The sequence below is a fragment of the Anopheles cruzii genome, chromosome 3, assembly GCF_943734635.1.
Source record: "Anopheles cruzii chromosome 3, idAnoCruzAS_RS32_06, whole genome shotgun sequence".
In the NCBI taxonomy this organism is placed as follows: Eukaryota; Metazoa; Arthropoda; class Insecta; order Diptera; family Culicidae; genus Anopheles; species Anopheles cruzii.
Window position 1 is genome coordinate 56704107 of NC_069145.1, and position 25743 is coordinate 56729849.

General features: G+C 47.5%; 2 protein-coding genes across 3 annotated transcripts; one reads left to right on the forward strand and one right to left on the reverse strand.

Moving 5' to 3' along the window:
• Window positions 1-199: 199 nt before the first annotated feature.
• LOC128275224 (glutathione hydrolase 1 proenzyme-like) lies at window positions 200-8480 on the reverse strand. The gene is made up of 6 exons (XM_053013647.1): window positions 8162-8480; window positions 4154-4945; window positions 3654-4079; window positions 1517-2323; window positions 921-1349; window positions 200-855 (listed from the first exon to the last, which is right to left on the reverse strand). Exons 1-6 carry the CDS (start codon window positions 8164-8166, stop codon window positions 339-341), a joined length of 2976 nt encoding a protein of 991 aa, XP_052869607.1. The 5' UTR covers window positions 8167-8480; the 3' UTR covers window positions 200-338.
• Window positions 8481-10458: 1978 nt separating this feature from the next.
• Window positions 10459-25573, forward strand: LOC128275521 (cyclic AMP-dependent transcription factor ATF-4). Of its 2 annotated transcripts, XM_053014056.1 has the most exons (4): window positions 10459-10600; window positions 12122-12421; window positions 12509-12622; window positions 24225-25573. In XM_053014056.1, the coding sequence occupies exons 2-4, from the start codon at window positions 12271-12273 to the stop codon at window positions 25322-25324; spliced, it is 1365 nt and encodes a 454-aa protein (XP_052870016.1). In that variant the 5' UTR covers window positions 10459-10600; window positions 12122-12270; the 3' UTR covers window positions 25325-25573. The 2 variants fall into 2 exon arrangements, with proteins under 2 accessions (XP_052870016.1, XP_052870017.1); XM_053014057.1 differs by lacking the exons at window positions 10459-10600; window positions 12122-12421; window positions 12509-12622 and adding an exon at window positions 17135-18859.
• The last annotated feature ends 170 nt before the right edge of the window (window positions 25574-25743 follow it).

A 25743-nucleotide genomic window follows, 5' to 3' on the forward strand; every position in this document is an offset into this window, starting at 1 on the left:
CACCATTTGAATTGCATTGAATTTTTGGTTCTCGGAACAATCGTTCGTTTGATGTCTACAGGTCGTTTGATAAACACGTGGCATTTGGTAAAATGTTTTCAGGCAAATCCTTCATCTATCTATTAATTCGATAAAGTAATTGTAGGCGAATTTTACACTGTACGTTGGAATATACCAGCAATGAACACAAATTATGGACTGCGCAAGGTTACTCGCCAATTGATGAATTTTATTATCAGTACAAAACATATCGTACATGAATCGCTCATCGTTCGAAACATAAAGAGATTCGCTAGGTACTAATTGTACACCAAGTCTCGACAATTAGAGGCCGATGTTCAAGCATTGACAATTTCAGCACTGCCACCTCGGCGTGGGTCAAAGGCCGCGTTGACCATGTACGCGCCATCCATAACGATTCCGGTGGCCGCTGCAAAGCCGGCGTCCGGTGTTTTCTCCTTCACGTGGTGTCCTTTCCGAACGAGCCCTTCCAGAATCTTCTGATCGAATCCCGGCTCGTAGTCGACCCACATTGGTGCCAGCTGGTGGTGCAGCCGCTTCTCATTCATGATCGTCTTCAGATTGTCCCCGAACACCAGGTGGCGGTAGATCATAACGGCCGTGGCGCTGGTAATCCGTGTCCCTCCGGCACCACCGAGCACCATGCGTATGTTACCCGCTTTGTCCGTCACGATCGTGGGCGTCATCGAGGAGAGGGGAATTTTGCCCGGGCTGATAAAGTTGGCCGGCGATGCTGGCAGCCCGTACGTGTTCACTGTTCCGGGTGTGGAAAAATCATCCATCTCATCGTTCAGGATGATGCCGGTTGACCGGGAGCGTATTTTGGCACCAAGTCTGAGAACAAGAAGGTAACCATAGGTTATTGATAATTTTCGCATTCAACAGAGCATTTCACTTACAGATAGTTGATCGTACTCGTCACCGAAACAGCGTCGCCATTAGGAGCCAACACGCAGATGTGTGCCGTGCCCTGGTCTTTCACATCCGCAAACTCGGCCCCGTAATACTTGAAGTCAGTGTGCGTAGCGTTATCATCGATAAGATGCTGTCGGATGAACGTTGCAAACTGCGGATCAGTCATGTTTCGTATCACGTCTCTTGCCTCCGGGGTGTGTGCTGGATCACCGAGACGCGTTCGCAGTCCGTACGCGAACTTCATACTCTCCACTATTCGGTGCCAGGTAAGCGGATCCTTGGGGCTCATCTCGGTGTATCCGTCCAGGATGCGAAGGATAAAGTTCTGTATTGTTCCGCTGCCCGGAATCGCGATGGAGTGCACTTGTATCCCGGATGCAAGTTCCACAGTATCAGCCGGCTCCCAGCGTGGCCTGTGAAAAATCCAGGGGATGTAATGCGTTTCAAATATTCAATAGCTCTTGTTCCTGAGAGATGATCACGCTTTTATGGATTGATTTTAGCGAGCAAGACTAAGCCCATATGCTCAATTGCTTCTCTCTTAACATTCTGACTATAATCAGCTACCTCCGTTACGAACCTATAGTTTACAAAGTCGTCCTCAGTGATGATGCTACCGAATGCACGCAGATCTTTCATCAGCGCCCTGAGCAGTGTTCCGTTCCGGCTGTACAGGCTGTGTACCCCTTCAGTCGCCACGATACGTAAGCTTGCGGCCAGCTGGACCCGCTTGATGGTATCTCCCTCCCGCCAGGTGCGGTTCGTGGCCGGATTGATGAACACTTCCCGCATCGATGGTTCGGCATGCAGCTGCGGTTCAACACGCTGTAAGATTCGGCTCAGATACGGCGTAACGATGTGTCCCCGTTCACATAACTGGATCGTCGGTTCGACCAACGTTTTCCAGTCGAGCCTCCCGTACCGTTGGTGGAGCTCCCAGTAGCCCTTCAGCTCGCCCGGGACGGCCACCGTGAGTCCACGCGTGTCATTGAAACGTTCCTTCGCCACACTGGTGAGCATGTCCCGTTGTGCGGCTGCCGGAGCCACTTCACGTGCGTTAAGCGCCACGATCGTACCGTTGCTGCGATCGTAGATCGTCAGCAGGAATCCACCGGCCAGTCCCATGCTCTGCGGACAGGTGACCCCTTCGCAGAACAGCGTGGCGATCGCGGCGTCCGCCGCCGACCCATTGAGTCGCAAGATCTGGGCACCGATCGCGGCGCACTCTGCCCCATTGGCTACCACGGCTCCGGCATGTTGGCTGGCGTCCGGCCTAGTGTTTCCGCGAGACGCGATCACAATGACGATCACAATGATCGTCACCACAATCGTGGCGATTATGAGCGTCAGTATCGTTCTACGTTTCATCATTCGGCGGGAGATGTTTCTTGTAACTGACACAGATCGGGTCGAGCAGCAGAGCTTCAAAATCTTAATATGAAAAAATGGTTTAGAAGCTACACAACATACTTATGCGGGCAAGCTACTTTTGTTAGTCCGTGCATGGTAACGGTGCATGCTGTTATACTACCACCACCGGCATTCGAAAAGCTGTTTCCCTGACCATTACACCACAATATAGTTCAACATCCGGCGAGGTATTAGTCTGATTACCAGCGACATAGATCCGTTAGAGAATGAAGTGTTAAACCGTGCGCGTTTTAGCTGATAGCAGTCACCGTAAATCCATAAGACCCACAAAAAAACAGCGTTATACATTGTGGTGCCCTTTTTAAAGGTTAGTCTTTCGAGATTAGGGCAGCCAAAGAGGAGGAGAGTTTGTAGATTACCCCAAAAACTCTCCACACGAATAGCGTCGAGAAAGTAGTTTGAGGAGCTTGAACCGGCATCGAACACTACACGAATTACGGGCACAGAATCAAAGGCCTGGTACATTCATCTTACTCCTTTATTAGAGTAGTTCACAGTGCCATTTATAGATATTCTTTTACAAAAATGATTTTAGCTACAAATATTTGTACACTTTAAGCTAACGCAACTAAACAATGCGGATACATGGGTTGAGGACACATAAAACAACAAGCAAGGAACACGACTTCAACAAAGCACTTCATAATGGCGATCGTATGAGGTCAAACGCCACGCACGGTGACCGTGCTGCTAGTCCCGAAGGATGAACGTGCTTCCGGAACGGCGCGGATCGTACACGGCTTCGATGCGATTGTCCGCGTGGCGCACGATGGCCGTCAGCGCAGCGAACCCGCCATCGTCCGGCGTCTCTTCGCAGACGTGTCCACGGCTGGTTAGACCCTCGATCACGCGCGGATCGAACCCCTTCTCGTACTCCACCGACATGGGCGCCAGCTGATGGTGTATACGGGGAGTGTTGATGATCGTCTCCAGCGTCTCCCCGAACACCAGATGGCGCACGATCATCTGCAGGGTGGCGGTAGTGATGCGAGAGCCCCCGGCAGCCCCGACCACGATCCGCACGTCGCCCGTTTCGTCCGTCACGATCGTGGGAGTCATCGACGACATGGGCACCTTACGAGGGGCGATATAGTTCGCCGGTGATGCCGGTAACCCGTACGCGTTGACGAGACCGGGCGTGGCAAAATCGTCCATCTCATCATTCAGCACGATACCGGTCGAAGTGGAGCGTATCTTGGCGCCTAGGCTGTTTTGTGATGACAACGATGATGGTGAGCATTGACGGGAGCAATAGGGAGCAGCCTCTGCGAAGCATTTACACTTACATAGTGTTGATGGTGCTCGTCACCGAGACGGCATCTCCGTTGGGAGCCAGCACCGACACGTGCGCCGTGCCTTGATCGTTCTCGGTGGCAAACTCGGCGCCATAGTGCTGGTAATCGGAGTGCGTCCGATCATCCGCGATGCCTTCGTAGATGAACTTGGCGTACGTTTTGCTCGTCAGCTTGGTTAGCTCTCGCTCGATACCGGGCACGAACGGCGGATCGCCGACGCGCGTACGCAGACCATAGCCGTGCTTGAAGCTCTCGATGATCCGGTGCCAGGTCAGGGGATCGTCCCGCCGCATGTCGCCGTAGTTGTCCAAAATGTTTAGCATGTAGTTCAGCAGCGTGCCACTGCCCGGGAGCGGTATGGTGTAGACTTGACTAGACTTTCTAATACTGGTTCGCACCGGAGCTACCCACCGTGGTCTACAAAACAAACGATGGGAGAAGATCAGCTGTCAGCCCCGCTGGATGCCGTGTGGTGGTCGGCCAACGCATACTCATATTTGTAGAAATCGTCTTCGGTGATGATGCTGCCGAATCGTTTGAGATCGTTCATCAGCCGGGGCAACAGTGTCCCGTTGCGGCTGTAGAGCGCATGGACACCCTCGTTGGCGATCACTTCGAGAGTTTCGGCCAGAGCGGGCCGCTTTAACCGATCGCCTTCGCGCCATGGTAATTGGGTGGCCGGATCGATGAACACTTCGCGCAGCGACGGTTCCCCGAGGATACGGTCGGTGCGGTCCTTTAGAATACGCTCCAGATACCCGGTCACTAGGTGGCCCTCCCGGCACAGCTTTACCGTCGGTTCGACCAGCGCTTTCCACTCGAGTCTCCCGTACCGTTGGTGGAGCTCCCAGTAGCCCTTCAGCTCACCGGGGACGGCCACCGCCAGGCCACCCGTTACCGCGGTAACGTTAACGTACATGTCCGCAGTGGCTGCTGCCGGAGCTACCTCTCGCGCAATGAGCGCTTCCGCTTGGGCGCCTTCGCGAAAGTACAGCGTGGCCAGGAATCCACCGCCAAGGCCCATACTCTGGGGGCAGGTGACACCTTCGCAGAAGAGCGTCGCAATGGCGGCATCGACGGCGGAACCATTTTGGCGCAGAATTTCTGCACCGATCGCAGCACACTCAATTCCGTTCGCGGTGACGGCTCCACCGGTTAGTTTGGGGTGCGGGGCGGATGGGTCACGTGATCGCAAACCGATTACTAGTCCGACTACGACGGCCACCACGACGATCGCTGCCAAAACCGACACAAGCAGCAGCTTGGTCCTGTTAACGTTCAATCTGCAATGCAATTGATCAACACTAAAGAGGCCATCCGATTCGTTGACGGTCTGAGTCGGAGCAGAAGGGGGTCGCTAGCGTTGTTTCTTGTTCTCTACTTCTCGGAGACCTATCTGGTCGTGTAATGTACTCTCTCACCAAAAAAAAAGGATAGATGTTTTTTAATCCCACCAGAAACAAGCGACCCGATGTTGTTGTTAATTTCCGCCATTTTGCAGCAGCCTTGTGTAGAGGAGTACGTTTTTTGCCGAATCGCGCTGTTATTGCACAATTGAGCTATAAACCACAAGATATCAGCACAACGGCACGGGATATCAACACAGGCCACAGCACGCGTCAACAACGAGTGGCATTTATTACGTTCCGTTTAGCGTAGGGCAATCGAGCTTATCGCCCAGGGAGACGTGGTCTTCCAACTGCATAAAAGGCAACTGGATATGTATAGTCATGGTGCTCGCTGTGACCACACAGCACACCAGAGCAATCTCTGTTCTGGTGGGGGGCCGCACGAGTGCAGTGGTTTAAGCCCACCATGGATGGACCACAACAACCGCCACCTAGAGCACTGTTGCCAATGCGCAAGCCCATGCACCCCACGTGCTCCCGCGACCTAAAACGTGAGACAATCGGACCGGGGCTTGGGCTGTTGCTAATAATTGTCGGTCAGGTCGTGCGGTTGGTAAATGAATAATAAGCAGGGTCCATAATTGCAGACGACCTTTTCGGGACCCAATTTTCGCCCTGATGGACACCCAAGGGTACCCATTGCCGGTCGTCTAGCCGCACACGTTTAACCTTATCGAGGCGGATCGATTCGGCTAAGTTCGGAAACCCATACGTGGTAAATGTGCATTCCAGCGACAGTCGCGGATAATTCGCCATGGTTGGCGATCTATGTCAGGGAAAGATCTTGGATTTGACGGTTCGTTTGAGTGTTTTTGAGTGAGTTTTTCTCAGACACAAAAACCCACCACGATCGATAGCTTTTTCTGTCGCCGGCACAACAACCGGTATCAGCTGGATCGAGAGGTCAGAATAAGACCGGCGTAACCGGTATCAATACGTTCAAGGCCCAATGTCGCAGAGGATACCCTCAGAGGTTGACCCTGTTTCGCTGGCGTTTTTTTTTCCTCAACACCTACAGCATCAAAAGCGAAAGTGTCTCTACGATTGGCACTGCTTGAATAAGCAGCAACGGTATGATCCGTCTACACTTACCAGGACTCATACCGTTCAAGTTAATCGAAACGAATAAAGTTCCTTACGAATAAAGACAACAACATCTCTTGGTTGAATTTACGAACTGAACGGAAAGTCTAAAATTCTGTCCTGGTGCCAACGACCGATGATGTCAGCTCGATCGAACGACGGCTAACTTCCGCTGCGCTCTATATGGGAGGGCGATTGATTCTGGTCAATTGTTTTGCCAACCAACTGTGATACTAATGATCATCGAACCGTACCTATGAGCGATCGCGAAAGGCATGCACGGGGGTTCTCTTGTGCCAATTTTGGCGCCAAATGAGGGTTTGTTCTTTCTACCGTTCCGCTATTACCAATCTATTTCCACCCATCAGCGTCCCTTTCGATAGATGGGTCTTCAATTATCTCCCATTTCACCATTCCGCGGCACGTGAAAGGCAGAAACAGCGACCGGTGTCGGACATTTATCATGCAGGCTGGGTTCGGTACGATTTGTCATGCAGAATATGTGATAGGATCGTAATGAAAAAAAAAAATGACTGATTACATAAGCTAGGAGCTCAACAACATCAACATAGCGCCCAGTCATGATCGATGACCGGGCAGTCGCGACCAGGGTCCGCATCAAATTTATCCAATTGGAATTGGGACTACTTGAGGACCTGAGGACACAATGGGTTTGCTCCAGTTATTTAACATGCCGCCTCATTCATGTTCCACCGTAGGAGCTGCGAAGGTTGACGAATGGGCGCCAAAATAGGCGACATTTTTTTCTGTGCCATTTCCATTGTACCTTTTTATACACCTCACGAAGCCGCCAATTGAGCGGCAGGGGATTGCTGCTGCCATGATTGCATCCCTCCATCGTGATGTATTGAAGGTTCCGTACACCACTTTTGGGTACGACAGGTTGGTGAGCACGACAGGAGAAACATTTGGGGGACATTAGACGTACGTCTTTGAGCCTGTAGTTGAACGTACCGTGAAATTCCGTGTTGCACAGTATCAACGCTCGTGGCACAATTCAATCAATCTGGCCATTTCATCGTGCGATAAGAGATTGAGAGGGCGCGGGTACCACATTCAAGTGGCTAATCATGCCGTAGTCGAACCGAATACAAGATCAACTACGTCACGCCTAAATGCTAGATAAAAGAACAATCAACACATCGCACGCTTGCGCTTATCATCTGCGCTCGGCTTGTCTGAAGTCCACCCAATCCATTACCGCGTGTGTCTAACTGGGGCTTTTCGCGACGTAATCTAATACATCGCGTGTGTAATTGACAATTTGTGACATTCCGCAGCGTAGTACTGTAAAAAAGTGTAAATCATCACTCATTTTCCGCATTGTTGGTTTTTTAAAACTTTGCTCATTGTAGCATATCTGCTGAGGTGTTGGAAAATTTCAAAACATTTGGGCTTAACGTTTTTTGTGTATTTACTAATACGTGATTTGGAAGGGAGATAGCGAACGCGGGTGTACCGATATCTGACTGGATCGCGAGTTGCGGCGAGTCCCTTGCACAAGCGTGGTTCACTCGCCAGTTGTAGTGCCGGATACGTGATTACTCAACAGAAGAATAATTGTGTTCGCCAATATGCAAAAGGGCGTGCGTTGGTCGCGATATACTTTGTAAAATGTTAAGTTCACTCACTCCCCGTGCATTTCGCTGAAGATGTTTATGCATTAGCTTTTGTGCATCAAGATTAATATTCACCACGTGCATCGGATGAGGAAAGTGCTTGTTGATAACAAATTTCGAATGAAACGGCTCCCATGCAAAAGTAACGATCAGCAGAACAGCCTCTGTTGGGATGTTCTTCGATGAATAATTGCAAATGATACCGTGAGATGATGCGCCCCGTGTGTGAAGCACAATCGGTGATCGGTGTTATTCAAACTTCATTGCCACTGAAAGGCCACCGTACAAAGCCGCTTGGTTGCGATCGTGCCAGTTTTATTATTTTTTGCACAGGTGTTTTACTCGCACCGTTCGCCGCATAACTTACATCATTTCCCACCTTATTGGACAACTCAAGGGTAATTTCGGTTGAACCGATGTCCCAGCACGAAGAAATTAGTTAAAGTGGCCCAACAGCAAACGAATCACAGTTGTAGTATCACACTAATATTAATGTTGGTTGTTCTCACTCGTTTCGCGTTTAAATCACACTTTGAATTCGGTTAAGTATCCGATCGTGCACCGGCACCGGGTATCAAGCTAGCAGCAGCCTTGGGGAAAACACGTTGGAAAGCCGATCACTCCGTAGTAATACCACATCGTCCCCTGTTCGGGCCACGGCAAAGCTTCGACTGAACCGTAGTGATACGGGCCGGCTACTGATATGGATTGGCGGCACGCGGCACTATGGCTTAACAGTGAACCTCAACAACCAATAGCGCAACCAACACAGCGACACGCGATTAAGCCGCACAAAACACGATCGTTACGATCGCTGTGCGGCAAATAAGTTCTTAGACTGTTGCCAAAGCTTCGTCACCGGTTACGATGTCCTTATTTTCAGATTTGGTGTGAATTATATATTCTTATAATTATAATTATATGTTATTTATTATATTTTATGCAACAATACTTGCTTTACTTAAAATAAATATTATATTTTATTTATTGGTTTATTGGTTGTTGATCTACGAGGAAAACAATTTTGCGAAAACAATCAATACAATCAATAAAAAAAACGCACTATGCGCGGATCAATGACCAAAAGTTCACCTTTCCGTATACTGGCGCCGGACTGCGCGAACAAAAAAGCAAATGTAGCAAATGTACAAACAGCAAAGAAAATTGGCAAACTAACTGGTAAACTTTCCGGTAATTCAACAGAAAACTTATCGGCTGCTATGGCAACGGCACACAAATGCACTGCCCAGTGGGTGCAGAGATCTCGCCATGCCATTTTCTTTAAATCCATCATGATCTCCAACACTAGCTCTAAAAAGAAACACTAGGACCGAGTGATGGCATTTTGTGTGATTAGCGGTTGAGTTACCGTACGAGGCTGCAAATCTTTAGTTCGCACTGCGTAAGTTTCGTGTGAAACAATCGGTGCTAATTGCTCCGAGGCTCTGCTTATTAATTATGTCCACTGCGGTAAATTGATTGGTATGTGGTCAAATAACATCTTATTTTCTAAAGAGAAATCTTTGAATTCATACGGTACGGTAAACCAAAAACATGTTGGTTAATACAAATTGAAAAACTGCGTCATAGGGTTTCACTCAGCTTGTAAGTGCATCGAATATTACTTACGTAGTTTTTAAACTAGTGATTAGTTATAGTAAATTCATTGCATCTAAGTTAATTTCTTTCAGTAAATCACCATCACCAAGATAATAAAAAAGAGAAGTGGGTTAATTCGTTTTACAAAGAGTAGATATTATTAATAACTTTATTTTTTAGTTACAAAGTCACACCGACCACGAAAGTTTCGAACTAGTCGATCAACAATGATCTACGATAGATCAACCGGTTAAAAAATCCATTCAATAAACACCGCACCGACACACCAGTTTAACGGCTAGATTAAGACGTGTTAAGTAAAATATTCCAACCGATCTCTTCAGAATACGTACCAGGGCAGAATTACGCACTTTGACCGTGGAATTCACTGTTAAGACTGAATACTTCGAGTTATTCATGCTTACCGATCATCATTCTGTTTATTTAACAAAATCTCGCGATTTCATCGCCCAGCAGCAGATGCGATGTGTTTACCTGTCATTCGATGAGCTAAGGGTTGCCTCAACGGCTCAATTCATGATATGTTATTTATGTGTAAAGAATGCTTTGCATCGTGCCTTTTTATGGAAGTATTGTTAAAATCAAAGTGAGATTATTAAATATGTGAAATCATGTTGTTTCGTTTTACGCTCTGGCAATGAAATAACGAATCAGACACAAATGGTGTACACTGATGTATAAACCTTGGTCAGATCCCGGCGTGTGACGTCATTTCATGTGAATCTACGCCATCTACGACAATTTACAATGCACAGTTCGAAGGTTCAACCAAGGGGGTTGCAAAATGTTTTTCTCAAATCTCTTTTTGGTGTTGTAGGCACGTTTACCGAATTGCTATGAAAGTGAGAGAAAAAAGCAATTCCAATTAGGAAAGAGTAATGCGTTGCGTCAATAACAGAAACAATAAGCACAAGGAGTTGCGATTCAAAATGAATGCAATGTTCGAATCCCGACTAAAGTGTTCAATCCGAGCGTAGACCGAAAGAGGCAGTACCAGCCGAAGCTTGGCCAACCGAGATCGTGAATCATCGTTTTACTCCAAATGAAAACGCCTCAAAGAAACAACGTGTCCAAAGTTTATGTTGTGTTTATAAAAAGGTGAAAATGGATTACTAGTGGCAAGCTGAAAAGCAGCGCACTCCGGTGCCCAGAGAACACCCAAAACTACAATGATGATTAACAAGCAGTAAGTACCGTCTCGGAGAGGTCGAGAAAATAGGGCCAAGTTGCCTTCGAGAGCCGTGTATTTTGTTTCGCGTTCGCAGCATAATCCCCTATGCTGGTTGAGACACAAAACAGGCGATAGGCGGAGTGAGGACCGGCAAACGGAAGTGCGGTTGCGTATGGCGTATATGGGAATCGCGTGAAGTTCGAGTCAAAAGGCGGCCCATTGGCGGGTGTGTAAAATGCACCAAAGAAAATCATGAATTTCCGCACCTAGAGTGGAGGAATGCGGTCGAAAATGGTACCAAACGGAAGGAAAACAATGAACCTATCAAACTGCGGTGGTGTTTCGGGAAAAGCGAGAGAAAATTATTTTCGTATCAAATGATGTAACACACTATGCGCGTGGTTCAATGGCCAATAGTTTCCCCGCCTTTCCGTTCGCTGGTCGACCGGACAGACACTCGAAAGCCGAGCAGAATGGACAAACAGCAGCGAAAAATGGCAAACTGGTTTTCGCTGGGAAACCTTTCGTTGACTCAACAGAAAACTTATCGGCTGCTATGGCAACAGCGCACAAATGCACTGCCAACCTGACCATGCCATTTTTCCATCATGTTTTTGACCCACTTTTACCACGTTTTCGCTACAACGGGCAAGATCGGTGCGCCTAAGTCAGGTTGCGTGGAGGGCGTCATTTCACAATGTGATCGTTCGTACGCAGTTCCCCTACCGATGACGTGATCGGGCTATTAGCGTCTTTGAATGCTTTGCCCATGACTTGGCACTTTTTTCGCGGCATCAAACATGCTTCTAACGTATTACGAATGGTGTCGTCCGCTCGGGAAGCGGATTGATCTGACTTACGCGCGCTGCGCATAAGTTTGGCTGACCGCACACACCTGTACGTGGATGACACACTTCAGACAATTTTGTCTAACATTGTACTGCTATTAAACCAAGCTGAAAGTGGCCGTGTGTTATCAATTTGCGGGGCGTTCACTGATAAGAGCACCAGATGCGAAATAAGATTCTTTTGTACGAACACTAACGATTGCGATGATTACTTTCTTTTACGGTTTTGGACTGACAAACTTTATACTTGAACACTGAAATATTGTTAACATTAAAATTATAAATTTACCTTTGAGTATTTTCTGTTCTTCTATTGAATAAAACAAATGTCGATATTCGTTGATTTATTTTCTCAGAAGAAAATACTGGGTCGTATTTATGTATACGTTGATGGATTTTGACATTTTATTGCCAATATTTTAGATTGCACCAAACAAAATATGAATAGATCGTCTAAGGTTAGCGTAGAATTTCATGTTTCTCCTCTTAACGAAAACGAATGAAATAAAACGAAGAAAAAAAGACAATGATTTCCGGAAGTTATTAATTAGCTTTTTGCTCTATATTTGGGAAATTTCTCAGTCCTAGGTTGATTTTGATAAAGAAGCATTTTATTCAGCATTTTTATTGCATTAAATCTCCGCATTCTGTGAATTTAATATAGTTTTTTAATGTGCATTACTTTCAGAGCCATCATGGCACCCCGAACAAGCAAGATGAAGTCCCTAGCGACGATACACGACTTTCAAGACGAACAACTGTTATCAACATCTTTTAACGACGAGCAATCGAGCAGCCTCCCTAATATCATCCTAACATCATCGCTCCTGAACCGCCATGGATCAGCTGACAACACCAACGTCCTTTCCGCTGGCGCTAGATTGGCAGGGCAAGATGGAACCGTCATCTCCATCTGCCCACTCCCAGCAATCCTTTGCTGAGGAGCAGCAGTCCAACTATGACGACGATACCTACGATTTCTGCAATGGTGCGTTAGCGCTGTACAGTCAGCGTACTGCTTACGTGTAGCGGGACACGGGCCTAGATTGATGTTGATTTGTGCTTTCCATTTTAGAAGTTCTTTTCAATAACGCTCTCATCGATTTCGACGTCGAACTGAAACCGGAACCGCTGCCGCTGTTGGAGGAGGCAGTTTTGCTTTTGCCGATCATTACGAAGCAGGAGAAAGGTAAGCTTAGCTCAAGGAAATACATGGCCATGTCATCTTTTAAATTGCAAACGGGTCGGGACCCCACAGCGCCGGCTTAATACTAAATTGTGCGCAGATCACGTTTCTGATGACGCGCTGCATTGGTCGGTGACTTACCGGAAACTTTATGTACTTTGCTTTAACATTTGTAATGATTTTTGTTCCTCCGACATTCCCTTAGAAACTGTGATTTTAAGGTTTTTGAGGAAATTTCCTTAACTTCCTTTGTTCGAATAGACGGACTGGTATATTTGATAATTACCATCGGCCTTTTCGCTTTGCAATCGATCGATCACACTAAAAAGCGTTTGTCATGTGCTTGGAACTTGTATAAAAATTGAGTTATGGCTTCGACACCAGCGGTGTATATTTTGTAAAAACTAACAACCACCAGGTTATGTAATTCAATTTTAATTTCTTTCGATATGTTAATTGTTCAAAGAGCCCAGTTTTATTTCAACAAAAGCCAGCTTCTTTAAGATTTATTCATAGAGGCGATCATATGTATTGTCGAGCAGAGAGAACAAACGAGTCAGCACGAACTCGAGTTACGAAAACCTGTTTCTCTTTATTGTTTTGGGGTTTGCTTTCCTCCAAGACATGGAAAGCAATACACGTTCGATGGTGGATAAGTGTTGATGGTCATTGCTTACGATACGGAATTGTGTTGGTTTACGTTTCGGGAGTGTTTTTGGGGTTTTACTTTGTTTCTGTTTGTCTTTCATTTATCCGAAGGTGTTTTTTTTACACACCTTGATCGAAGACAAACTCAAACTCAACTGAATCCCCCGTGATCACCGACCTGATTACGGTAGAAAAATTTCCTTCTGGCTCATATTTAATGTAAATACATTTATGTTAATCCTGCAGTTATAAATTGATATTTATTTCACAAACTAAAACGTTTGTTTTACGATTCTATACGAAGGACGCCATACACGCTAACCTACGAAAACAAAAGCTACTTTTTAAATCTAAAAATATTTGCACTAACAAATAAGTCCGCTAAAGAAAAAAACAGGGAACTATCGTAGAAGTTATTGGAGTAATAAAACCTTTCAGTAATAGTTAACTTTTGAAAGCGCTATGTTTTTTAAAGCCGTTGATGCGGTTGTGGTAATTTACTCGCACCTCATTAGGAAAACTGCCATTATCATGAATCATTTACTTTCCTCCTAAGTGAATTCTTTTGATTGTTTGAAAGGAATATTATTCCCAAATGCGACTCTTTAGTTATAAAATGACGTTGTAGAATGAACAACATTGAGCATTTTAGTTTTTATCAATTACGAACAATATTTCTATGTTCAACTATTTAGTGTATGTCAATCGAAATTGTGAGAAGTTCATTGAAGCACTAACATCAAAACTCTATCGTTAAAGAGAGGTGTCATGTGATGGAGTGTAAATTTTATTCCAATGTAACTCCAGTTCAGAACAAGTGTATCAATCAGTCGCTGCGTGTCTCATCCTTGCTATTTGCCAGTTTTTTTAAACCGCGTTTAAATCATGAACAATGGCGAGGTGGTCGACTCTGTCCACTATCAACTTATTATTAGTTATGTATAAAAAACGGTCCTCGACTCGAAGGCGCGCAGGGTTTTGCCCTGCGACGGGAGCAACTGGTAGCTTAACCTTGACAGTTTTACTTCCTTCATAGAACTTGCTTCGGTTTCTGGCAACATTTACCACCGCCGGTAGGGAGCAACTTAATGTCGGAAGGTTTCGTGTAAGCTACCGTAGCGACGAGTTTTTGTATAATGTGTTCCCTTTATTTTGATAAAACAATCATTGTTTGTTTACAACCGTGCTTTCGTTGTGAGCAAACATTGTAGCGCTTGGATTGGAAATTCTTCGGACGGGGGAAAAAACCACCTCAAGCACAGCGTGTGTGTGCAGAAAAGAGGGCACTTTCGTACGTGCGTTATTTTTCCTATGCAGCGTAATTCCCGTGATCGGCCGCCGTGTAGAGCACAACAAGTTGTGTGTGTGTGCTGTTGGGTTGCCACATCGGCCTTCTCACTCTCCGACGCTGGTCCGTCCACACTCGAACGTCCATAGAGGCGGAACTCTTTAAGTGATTTGTCTCAATAACCGCGACGCGACACATGTACATCTCAATTTGCATACTCCACCACCACACTGTGGCCGGTTGTTGTTGAAGTTGATGTATGCATTAGTAAGCGATAAATAATTGAAAAGATTTAATTGGCGTCAGCGATTGGATTTTTGCGTCGCCCCCGGAGGCTTTGTCGCTCCACCGCACAACCGTTGCCGCGCATGGAAAGCGGTCCATGTCGGATCGAAATATGAAAAGCTGGATCAGCATGTTTTGGCTATTTCATGCCAAAGTTTCGAGAGTCGAGAGTTTCTCCACTGCATCGAGTTCGGATTGGCCTCGTTCTTGGTCGGAAAAATGAGTGCTCCGGTTCAGTGCTCTCTGATAAGCCCGGGACTTAATTGTGCACTGTGATGACCTGCGGATGAAGCGCACTGTGTGGTGTTTGTACGGAAAGTAGACTACAACATGAGCTCATCAGCATAAGGCGGGAAGAAATCCTGATCGCGTGTAGCTTCCTTAGGGCCAATCGGGTCCTGCTACAACAATTGGACTTCACGAGCGTTCCAATTCCACATGATAATGTGCTTGACGGTTTTCTTTTTCGTGCTCTTCTGTGCTGGGATATTTAGCACAAAGATCCGGAATGATTTAAAATTTTTAATTGTTTGTTTTCCTTTTTTAATTGCCCGTAGCACAAATGGTGGTGTATGCTGCGTGATTCAGATAACCTTCGGAGCAGTGCAGTGCACTAAGATATTAAGAAACCCCGAAACTTTACTAGTCCTAGTATTCAATATTTTACAACAATAATAGAAAGCAACAAGGCAAATTGTGTTGAAATGTTAACACTCTACAGATGATGTTGAAACTTAAAACCTGTTTGAATCATTGGACAGATTCGAAACTCTGTTAAGGGTTTTGGGCTACTCACCCGTCGCGACGCACGGATTATGTAACAGAATGAAAGAGAGAGAGTGTGATCAGTTTGTCAAAACGAATACTTCCTTCCAAATACCAGACAAACCCGCAGGGAGCTGCCATGGAGTGGCAAAAGTTTTGGTCCAAAGAAGCAATGGCAAATAAGATGCGACCATATCTCGATCGGGCCACCCCTTTTTTGTCCAAGACCGGCTGGCGCTTTCACCTCGTTTATGTCGTTTAAAAATTTCGGTGATCACACGGATGCTGTCCCGATCGTCATCGATCGTCCCTGATGAGCGCTTTCATTTTCTTAACGCTGCGCTAGGGTTCCGATGGTTTGTTGTTCGCTGCAACACGACTACCTGTCGTTTGGCCATACAACCCTCTTTGGCTGTAAGCGTTGTTGGGGGTTGGGTTTGAGTAGTGAAACTCAATGAGCTATGTCGGTAGCAGACAGGAACAGGCTATCGAGGCGTTGGAGAAACATGTTTGGACCTGTGCCGTGTGCCAGCTGCTGGCCGTCACAGATGTTGTCCGAAAAAGCGCCTCTTTACCTTTGATCGTATGGTTGACGCCGCGAGCCTGTTATCTGGGATGCGCGGAATCAACCCTTCACAATTACAATTACTCACCATCATCAGTGAGAGGTGTCGACAGGCTTCGAACGGGGTGGTAATCGACGACACTCAGCATTAACTCTCCAACCGGGCCGATGTGTGCGTGCTTTGGGAGGTCGCGACATGCGTTGGGCCTCGTAACTGGTGGTGGGTCACTCTGGATTGTCTATACTGTATTGGTGGCTTTAAACAACGGACTCCGCCGTTCCCCTTCGTTGTGTGGCGCGGAATGAAATTAATATACTGATAGCAGCATTCGTTCGAACACATCGACGAACGATCACCGGTGAACGGAGCGTGCCTCGTCGAACGGTGGCCATTTTGGTTGCCAACCTACGACGTGAAGGCTCTCCTCGTGCCGTGGTATTTGTTGCGGGACAGATTTCACGCACCCCACCGCGCGGCCGGGGCTGGCTCGGTCCGGTGAAGGGGATGGAAATGTGTCGCCGACGATGGTCAACCTCTCTGGAAACCACCACCATCATTCCAGCTAACCGGTCGAATCTCTCGCGCCCGTCTCAGTTATACTCAGACCGCCGTGGGGCTCTGTTCACCGCGCGCTTATTGCTTCTGCCTGTTTGTGTCCATTCGTCACTGTTGTGTGGCCTTGTGCACGTTGTGCTACTTGAGCTATCTGCGCATTGTTTTCCGATTCCCTTCCTAGTTCCGTGCTCGTCGATCGCGCTCGATCCACTGGATCATCGTGGACGATTCCGCGCGATTCCGTGGTTTCTGGTTTGCTCGAAACCATCGAACGAAAATAGTGAAAAAAGTGAAACTGATCTGGTCTTGCTGCGTGTCTTGTCATAACTATCCAGTGACGTGTGATAGGGGGGGTCCTACAGACTCCTGTATCCTGTCAGATCTGTGCCTCTCTTTGCATGAGGAAGACAGAGGACCTCCACGGTTTGGTGCTGTCTGGTGGAGCCATACCAGGATCCGAAGCTTAATGTAGATCGAAGAACCAAGCGACGCACAATATCTCTCCGACCGGCGGTGGTACTGTTTCTGTACGTTCCCGTGGCACGACTGGTGGAGCTGGAAAAATTCGGCCCCCACTGTTGCTACTGCTACCCGTGAGCATGAGCGTCGTGGTCGTCGTTCCGGTAGCCTATCGTTACACTTGGAATCGCGAGATCGTGTTCAACTCCCAGAAGCTGGTGAAAAGACGACTGGCGCTTCCGGTTGCTGGCTGTCTGTGCTGAGTCCTTGCGCGAGCGTACTGGCCAATAGGGAGCGACAAAGAAGAGCGTGAAGGAGCAAGAGAAATAGTGAGTCCAGTATCGTGAGGAGACCCAGACAACCCAGAGGCTAACGGCGCTAAAATCAAACCGCCGAAATCGGACATACTCAAACAAAAATCAAGAATCTTCTGCTCACCTCTAGTAGTTTCGTACCGTTGTACACAACACACAACATCGAAAGTAGATAACCTAATCACCTACAGAGTACAGAGTGACAAAACAAGAACAGGGTTTTATCTATCTCTCTTTTCTTTAACATCTCTTATATGTATTGCGAATAAGAATAATTGAGTATAGGAAAGCAAGGAGAAAGAGCAAGAGTGCAATATACTAAATCTATCTTAACAAAAAACAGAATCACAATAGAATAAGAGCTATTCGCACATATGCTTTTTCGTTGTTCGTAGTTTTTGGTACACATTAGTCCGTAGTCTGTGATTAAAAATTGCTGTGTGTTTATTGTTTTTATTCATAGTTTGTTTTTTTTCGTGCAAAAACATTACCCTGTGCGTGTCACGAATATATAGAATCGAATCGAATTTATCCCAACCAGGACACCGTGCACAATCCCGTCTCTCCAATCTTTGTATCATCCTTTTGCCCAAGGGTTCTCAGAGACGCATCTTGGTCTTGGTTAGACTTTTTCGTCGGTGTAGCACAAAGAAAAGTGAGCGGACACGTCCACGAGAAGCAGAGTTCCGTGGTATCGTGTGTTTTTTTTGCACGGACTTGCCACAATTGTAGTCACTTCGAAACTTGTACCAGGTTAGTAGATCCCGTTTGTTGGAAATCCCTGGCGGATAGAAAGAGTAGTACGGCACACTGGAAGTGTATTTTTTTTTTATAACGATAAGGAGGTTTTAGCTTCACGATATATTCGATAATTTTTCTGCCATTTTAACGTTAGTTAGATAGTTTAGTTTCGTACGCTTGAGATTCGAAAGTTGTCCGAAAAGCGCTCTTGGGGACTGTCGAATATTGATACTGCACCAACGTGTCTATTGGGCTGTAACGAACACACACGGAAAGCCGGAAACGCAATTAATTACTTATCGCGTTTTGAGGACAAAGCGCAAACCGAGCAGCGATTGTCGATCAGGTGCAAGGCGTGTACACGTAACGAAGGGGCAGCAAAAGAATTATAAAAAGCCATATTTTGGTCAAAAAACCGATCGAAGAATCGATCGGGTGAAAGGAGAACCGCCTTGTGAAAAGGAAAAGGATCGCACTAAAAAAGCGATAACTAAAAACCAGTTCAACGACTTCGCGCAAGGACTTCCACACACAGCACCAGACCGTCAGTAACTTCAGTCAGTCACCAGCAATTCACCAGACATCGGCGACATTGCAGCGATCAAAATGAACGTTTATGGTTAGTATAAAATGCGCCAAGGAAATGATAAATATGCAACCACAGCCACCAATGGGGGGGACGTGGACGAAAATTTTATTGATCAGAATTGGTAGACCGTAAAGTGACGTGTCAATTCGCTCACCCGAATCCCGAGGATCGCTATCGTGTTTTTCCACATCACAATCTGATGCGACACAAGCTACCGTTTTGGGGTGCGGACCAACAGTATCTAAAACGCATTGCAGCCAGGGTCCGCGCCACCCCGAATCTGCCATCATGTGCGTCCAAGTCGGTTGTCTAGCTGACTCTTATCGTCATAGCTGTGGCTGTGTCCGAATGACGACGACGGTTGCCGCTTATCAGCTTCGCCGAAAAGCTCTCACGTCGTCGACAGTTTTTCGCCCAAACACAATGAGGGAGGTCACCTTTCGAGAAGGACGCACCGCGACGGAGAGTATTCATCACTGATCGGGGTCTCGCGGCACCTAGTTCTTGTTCGGCACGTTCAGCTTTGAACCCCCTGCTGATAAGTGGATTGGGAGCAAGCGGTTCTTCTGTGTGTTCCGTCATCGCCAGAGTGTGTGGGGTTTCCGCAAAACATCCCACGTCCCAACGGTGGGTCATTGTTTTCGTTCCCTTTGGACCGCTTTGATTGATTGACATTAGAAGGCGAGCTAGATTTTTCTACGGGCGTTTTGGGTCCGTGTGTGTGTGTGGATGCCTTGCTGCACACCCTTCTGCCTACAATCTTGATAAGGGTGTCCTCGCCGCGTCGTGTCTTACGAGCGTTGCGCTGCGTTGATTAGGTTTACTACAAAATCAGGTCACCGATAGAGGGTACAATCGCGCGGTGCGTAAGAAAGCTCTAGCCGTTAATCTGTGAATTCTTTACGGAGCTTGGCAAAAGTGACAGAATGTTGCGCTCTTTGTTTTCGTGCGGAACTCTTACACCACCTCCTTGAGGTTTATTTGGTTCTCATCCTTCGTTGGGTGCGCATCAACGGCAGACCTTCGTTGCAGACCTTTCATGTTGGCGAAGATCAGATGATCGTACATCCTTGCAGTCAACAAACCCCGCATGTTCAATGTTCGTACTTGTTCGATATGGAACATAGCTTAATCCCGGAAATTTTCTGTGAAACGTGTGTCATAATTGACCATCATGCTACTGCAACATCGCCGAAGCTTTAACAATGAATGAGAATTATGTTGGCCAGTTTATGAATGGCGCCGCGTGGATGAATGAAAATTTCACCTCTGGCTTCCGGCAGAATCCGAAGTCGATTGTTTGAATTAACTTTCCCTTGTTTCCTGCGATGCTGCGATTGATGTTCATGTCGTACCTTGAAAAATGCCGGCGGACAGCTTTGTGTTCCCCCGCGCCGTTATGAATTGACCGGAAAGACCCCAGAAGCGCGCGTTGGGCGTCGAATCGGAGGTACATTAGCTATGCAAAAATGTGGCCTAGGCGTGTGTTGGCCCACAGCCATGGCCGCCGCCGCCGTTAGACTCGAAACTAGCACCATTACCCAGAGGGGTGAGTGATTTGTGGCGGTGGACACGGTGAACTGGTTCATTTACAACTGTGCCGTGCCTGGCTGGGGCTTAAAACTATTAATCGATGCGCGCGGGGACACCCTATTGTGTACTGTCTACGCTACGCGCCCGCCTTGACAGTGTTTCTTGTAGGGGCCGCCCCAGAAGAGCCCAGCAGTTATTAATAACGCTCGGCACCGCTTTGAACCAGTTTCCAGAGCTTCGATGGCATGGCGCACGGTTGGATAAGCGGCCGTTTTTGAATCAGACGGTGTTTATTAAATCCGACCCGTTTGCGGGTCGTTCTGTGTGTGTGATCCAGCCAGGAGGGGGTTTGTCCCGTTTCTCGTTATCCCGTTTCGAGGTAGAGTAGGTGTAGAACGGGTTTCGATTCTGACGGCGAGGGAGCAATCTGATCGGTATCTCTAGCGAAACGAAGTGTAAAGATTCTAACTTCGTGCGTCAACGTGCGGTTGCAACGGTTGAGCGCAGCACTCCCGCGAACAGTACGCGGTCGTTTATTGTTGTATTTGTTTTAAAAGGTTCCCGAGAGCACCCAACGCCAATGAATATTTATCGATAATCTGACTGCGCGGAATAAACGTTGCTTACTACTTGGTCACGATAGAGTGTACATCATCAACAAGGAGGGAGAGAGAGAGACAGCAAGACCACCTAAGTATCTTATTACATCCGAGGGAGAGGACGAAACAAGGATGATAGCTACTAACTCGTATTTGGTGTTTGTTTGCCATCTACCGCAAATCTGGGATGTTTTAACATTGTACAGGGTGATTCATCATGACACATACTATTTAAATGTTAAATAACTCCGCCATTTTTCTGTCGATTTTGACAAATGAACAAGATTTATTTGGGGTATAGAATGCCGTTTATTAACAATTCACCCAGAAAACAATATCGATCAAATGATCGCCTCGATTAGACGCACAAAAAGTGGTCCTTTTTGGGCATTTTGACAACATTTCGGTAATAGACAACGTAATAGCAGCAATTTCCGCTGTGATGTTACTCTTCAAATAGTCCCACAGAAAGAAGTCAGAAAAAATTCGGCAACAATAAGCACGCACAGCTTTCACAGTCGATTATTTTCAATGTACAGCGCTACAATTTCAGCCCTCTTTTTGCCGTAAATGGATCCATGACTAAAACGGCTTAGACTAACGTTTCAGAATCTGTCTGATTTGTCAAAATTGACTGGAAAATGGCGAAGTTCTTGAACATTTAAACAGTATATGTCATGATGAATCTTCCTATATTGTTTTGGGTTTGTGCAAATATTGTTACCAGAGTGTGTGGATCGATTACACACAGTTATTACCCCAGTGCTCCGTCAGTATTCGTCATCTTAAACAGAGAGAAGGAAAAATAGGACGATCCACTTCCGGGTCATTAATTATATGTTTTACTGCGCTGTGATTGGTGCCAAAAAGGCGCAACCGCGAAAAGCGCTAATCGCTGAATTTAACCTTGCTCTGTTGGTCTTGCAAACTTCAAATCACAATGCCAACGACCCCTCGGGCGGCGGCGGCCACACGCACGCACACACGGTCACTACGCGTGCTGGCGGGCGGGCGGTCTAGATGGAGGTGACCGTTGGTTGGTAGGAAAATTATCATCGAACTGACCCGACGGCCTTGCCCTTTTCTATTCCGTGCCGTTGTTTTGGTTGCGGGGTGAGTGCGGCGAATTGAGGACACGGATAGCCGTTTTCTAAACTAGGTCACGTAAGGAGTGAAAAAAAAAGTGCGATGCTGATGGAATGCTGCAACGAGCCTTGGCGGCGGATGTCCTTCGACGGCAGACAGACGGAGAGAAATGTCCATTGCACTTGACGAGGCATCCTCTAGGTTGCGCAAGTTGGTTGACGCAACACGGATAGTGTTTCATTGTTGCTACATTGTTGCAATTCATTCGCAACATTCTAAAATACAATCAAGAAAATTTACTTGACACTGTTCGCGTTCGCGGCCTATCATGTCTTTTAGTTATTACACTTAGAAAATGTAAGTCCTTTGCTTTAACCTTCACATCGAACGTTAGCCTCGCCCTATTCCTCACTACGGTCGCCACGGTGCCTAACTTCCCTATTTAACCGTGGGACACGCAAAATAACAAAATCTCACTTTCGCATCGCAAAGACCGTTGATCACTGTGTTGTGCTGCGAATGAACAACCGCCGTAAAAAATGTGTCCTTCAGATTCTCGCTCCCTCGGATGGGTTGGCAAATTTTCCAGCAGCGTGCGTCCCGGTTCTGACCCGAAACCCACCACCGGGAAGTGCCCATTCCTGGTGGTGATGCCGATGGCCGGACGGTTCAAGATCGCTAGGCCAGGCCAAAACCGCCGTCAGCTGAAAGAGGCTCCTTATCGGTTTGTGTCACCGATAAGCGGCACGGGGTGAGCGTGGTTGGCTCGCGTGTTCTCTGGCCTGTGGCCGCCCCGGGTATCAGACAACATCAAGAAGAGGAGGAGGAAATCGGGGTTGTACCGGCCGGTCGTTAGTTCGCAACCGACCGCTAGTGTGCGCTGTAGTGTGTTGAGAGTTCGTCCAGAGCGAGAGAGAGAGAAAAGCTTTTCTGCCCGCCGCGGGGTCGCTGAGTTATCAATCGGCAGGATATCTGCACAAAGCGAGAGAGTTTGAAGACAAATCTCCCAAGTCGAGAGCGAAAACGGGGACTGCTATCTGATTGCGCGACTTGTGGACATATCCTAGGGCGTCCTAGATCTTCATCGTGGCGTTATTCTCCGACGCATCGACTCCGACGTGGCTCGGGAGAGTCCCGCACATCCGGTTGCTTCGTTCGTCGTAAGCTAGCCACAGAACCGAACCGTCCGCCAACAGCCATCCGAAGCGCGACTGTGTCAATGAAGATAAACGATAGCGATCAGCACGACGGTCGTTTGCCGGGAGTCTTTGGAACGCCGCTACTGTTCGCCGGGGGCTGTGTCTGCTGCTGCTGCCGTTGTCCGAGCGGTGATCTGCGCCAGATTCCTCGTGCTCAGTCTCGCGAGCAACGCAAAAGCCTAACGCTCCACATAACCAGCGGCAATGTTTAACGCTTACTTTCCCATCGCAACAGGTACGAGGCAAGGTAGTAGATATTGGAACAAATTCTTTCCTAAGCCGTCAGCGGATGGTTATGTTAACCAACAACCGTTAGGCCGGGCTAGTTGTCGATAGCTTCCCAGCTTAACAAATCGGTTTGCTTCATATGCCTCATGTATGTGCAACATCAGCGTTCTGTAGCCTCTCCGAGCTTTTATCACTCGGTTGGCAACACTGAGGTTACGGAACATTATGTTCCGTAGGGGAATCCAGTTGGAAGTTCTACAATGGCCCGGCTCTATTCATTGGTGTGTACTCAATCAAAAATTCGTCATCGCCGGTCAGCGATAAGAGGTTCGGAAAGAGAACCGAGAAGACCAAAGGGGAAAGGTGTTCATTTTTTGCGGCACAGCAAATAATTTATCGATAAAGGGATTTCGGCGCAGCGACCAAGACCGAACTGCCTTTAACCGGTTCACTGTCCGAGGTCGTCCGAGGTGGCAGCCGATATCTTCTGGTGGTGTCCTTATCGGCAAAAGCATCCCTTGTTAACCGCTCGCGATTTGTGTTCGGATGTTTGCACACAGGCCTTTACGTAGTGTTTGAATGGGAAATTTCCCACCACTTGTCTCTGCCGTCGTCTAGCGCATGTGTATTATAAATAGACGAGCACATTACCATTCGATAACCAAAAAAAAAGGGGGCTCCTAAATGGCTCCCCGTAGCTGCTGCACTTTGCTAATCGTCTTTTGATTGTCTGGCGCGCTTCATTTTCAGATCCATGGTACGAAGATAAACTGAAGCTATCCAGCGCGTCGTCGCCGCCGTTCGGTGGCTACGCGCCGCTGCCGGCCGTTATCGAGGATGGGTCGTTCACGTTCCTGCCGGAGGAGAAGCCTAAAAACACCGAGGAGCTGCTGATGGAGTTCGATTACGTGTATGACAGCGTGGAGCTCAACCATCTGACGCCACCGCAGACCCCGCCGCAAAGTGTGGCGGCGGTCAGTGGAGGTGTTTGCGTACCAATTCCAGGGCTCCAAAATGTTCTCATGCAGCAACAGTCGCAGCCGCAGCAGTTTCAGCTATCGTACGTTCCGCAACTCAATCAGCAGCAGCAGCCGATGCACCAGCAACAGCAATTGTCCTTCCTGAACCCATCCGATTACTACACTGTGAATGAGTACGTCACTGCAGTGCAAACCCCGCAGCAACAGCAACAACAACCGGAACCACCGCAGCAAGTACCAGGCTTCGTTGGGGCTGAGTATGGTCTCGGCGGAACGACCGGATTCAGCCCGCAGCAGATGGAAGAGGTGATGCAGGACATCGTTCGCAGTGCAGCGGAAGCGGAAACACTGCTGCAGCTGGAGCAACTGGTTGGCAACGACGAGGAGGAGGACGAGGACGACGAAGACTCGTGCGGCTTTTCCGAAACTGGTTCGATCGACAGTGACCGCTGCTCGTCAGCGGTTTCCCGCTCGCCCGCCTACAGCGATTCGGCAGACTCGTCCTACTACGGCTCGTCCTCGTACGGGACTGGAGCACCGGAGGACGACGAGGACTGGAGCCCGGCCAAGAGTAAGAAGCTGAACCTGAGCAGCAACGCCGGCGGCGGTGGGTCAGTGTCCAAGAAGCGCACCCGTCCGCACGGTCGCGGCACCGAAGATAAAAAATCGCGAAAGAAGGAGCAAAACAAGAACGCGGCCACCCGGTATCGCCAGAAGAAGAAGGCGGAAATCGAAGAGATTCTTATTGAGGAGAGTAAGCTACGCGAGAGGCATGACGAACTGAAAAGCAAATCGGCCGATCTGGGGCGCGAGGTACGCTGTCTGAAGAAACTGATGCGCGAGTTGTGCCAGGCTAAGGGTTTGATCTGAGTTGTTGGCGCACCGGTCGACATTAATATAATACGTTTCTAAATTTCATTGGAACAAATATCAGAATATCACCCAAACTCGGTTTGGAATTCATAAAACCATTTAACAAAAAAAAAAACAGAACAGAAATATCTTACTTTGCGTACCTTCTAGTAGACAGTAGAATCGTGTGGGTCGTACCCGTAGAATTGGGATGAAAAACTGGAACTTGATGGATGATTGGAAGGATGTTCTCGCATCTCGCCCATCCTATCAGTTCTTGTTCATCATCGCAATTGATGCGTCATAGTTTTAGTGCGATAATGTAAAGTTTTTAATCAAAAACCAACCCTTAGAAAAACAAAACGTCCGAAGAAATTGGTCCTCGGATGCCAGTTCCGCGTTGAGTTTGCTTTTCCGTGCGCATTCCTCGTCTGCGT

Coding starts and splice junctions, on each gene's coding strand:
- LOC128275224 (XM_053013647.1), bottom strand. Junction 4,080..4,153: donor GACGATTTCTACAAATATGA/GTATGCGTTGGC, acceptor TTTGTTTTGTAG/ACCACGGTGGGTAGCTCCGG. Junction 1,350..1,516: donor GACGACTTTGTAAACTATAG/GTTCGTAACGGA, acceptor GATTTTTCACAG/GCCACGCTGGGAGCCGGCTG.
- LOC128275521 (XM_053014056.1), top strand. CDS start 12,271: ATGGATCAGCTGACAACACCAACGTCCTTTCCGCTGGCGCTAGATTGG. Junction 12,422..12,508: donor TACCTACGATTTCTGCAATG/GTGCGTTAGCGC, acceptor TTTCCATTTTAG/AAGTTCTTTTCAATAACGCT. Junction 12,623..24,224: donor CATTACGAAGCAGGAGAAAG/GTAAGCTTAGCT, acceptor CTTCATTTTCAG/ATCCATGGTACGAAGATAAA.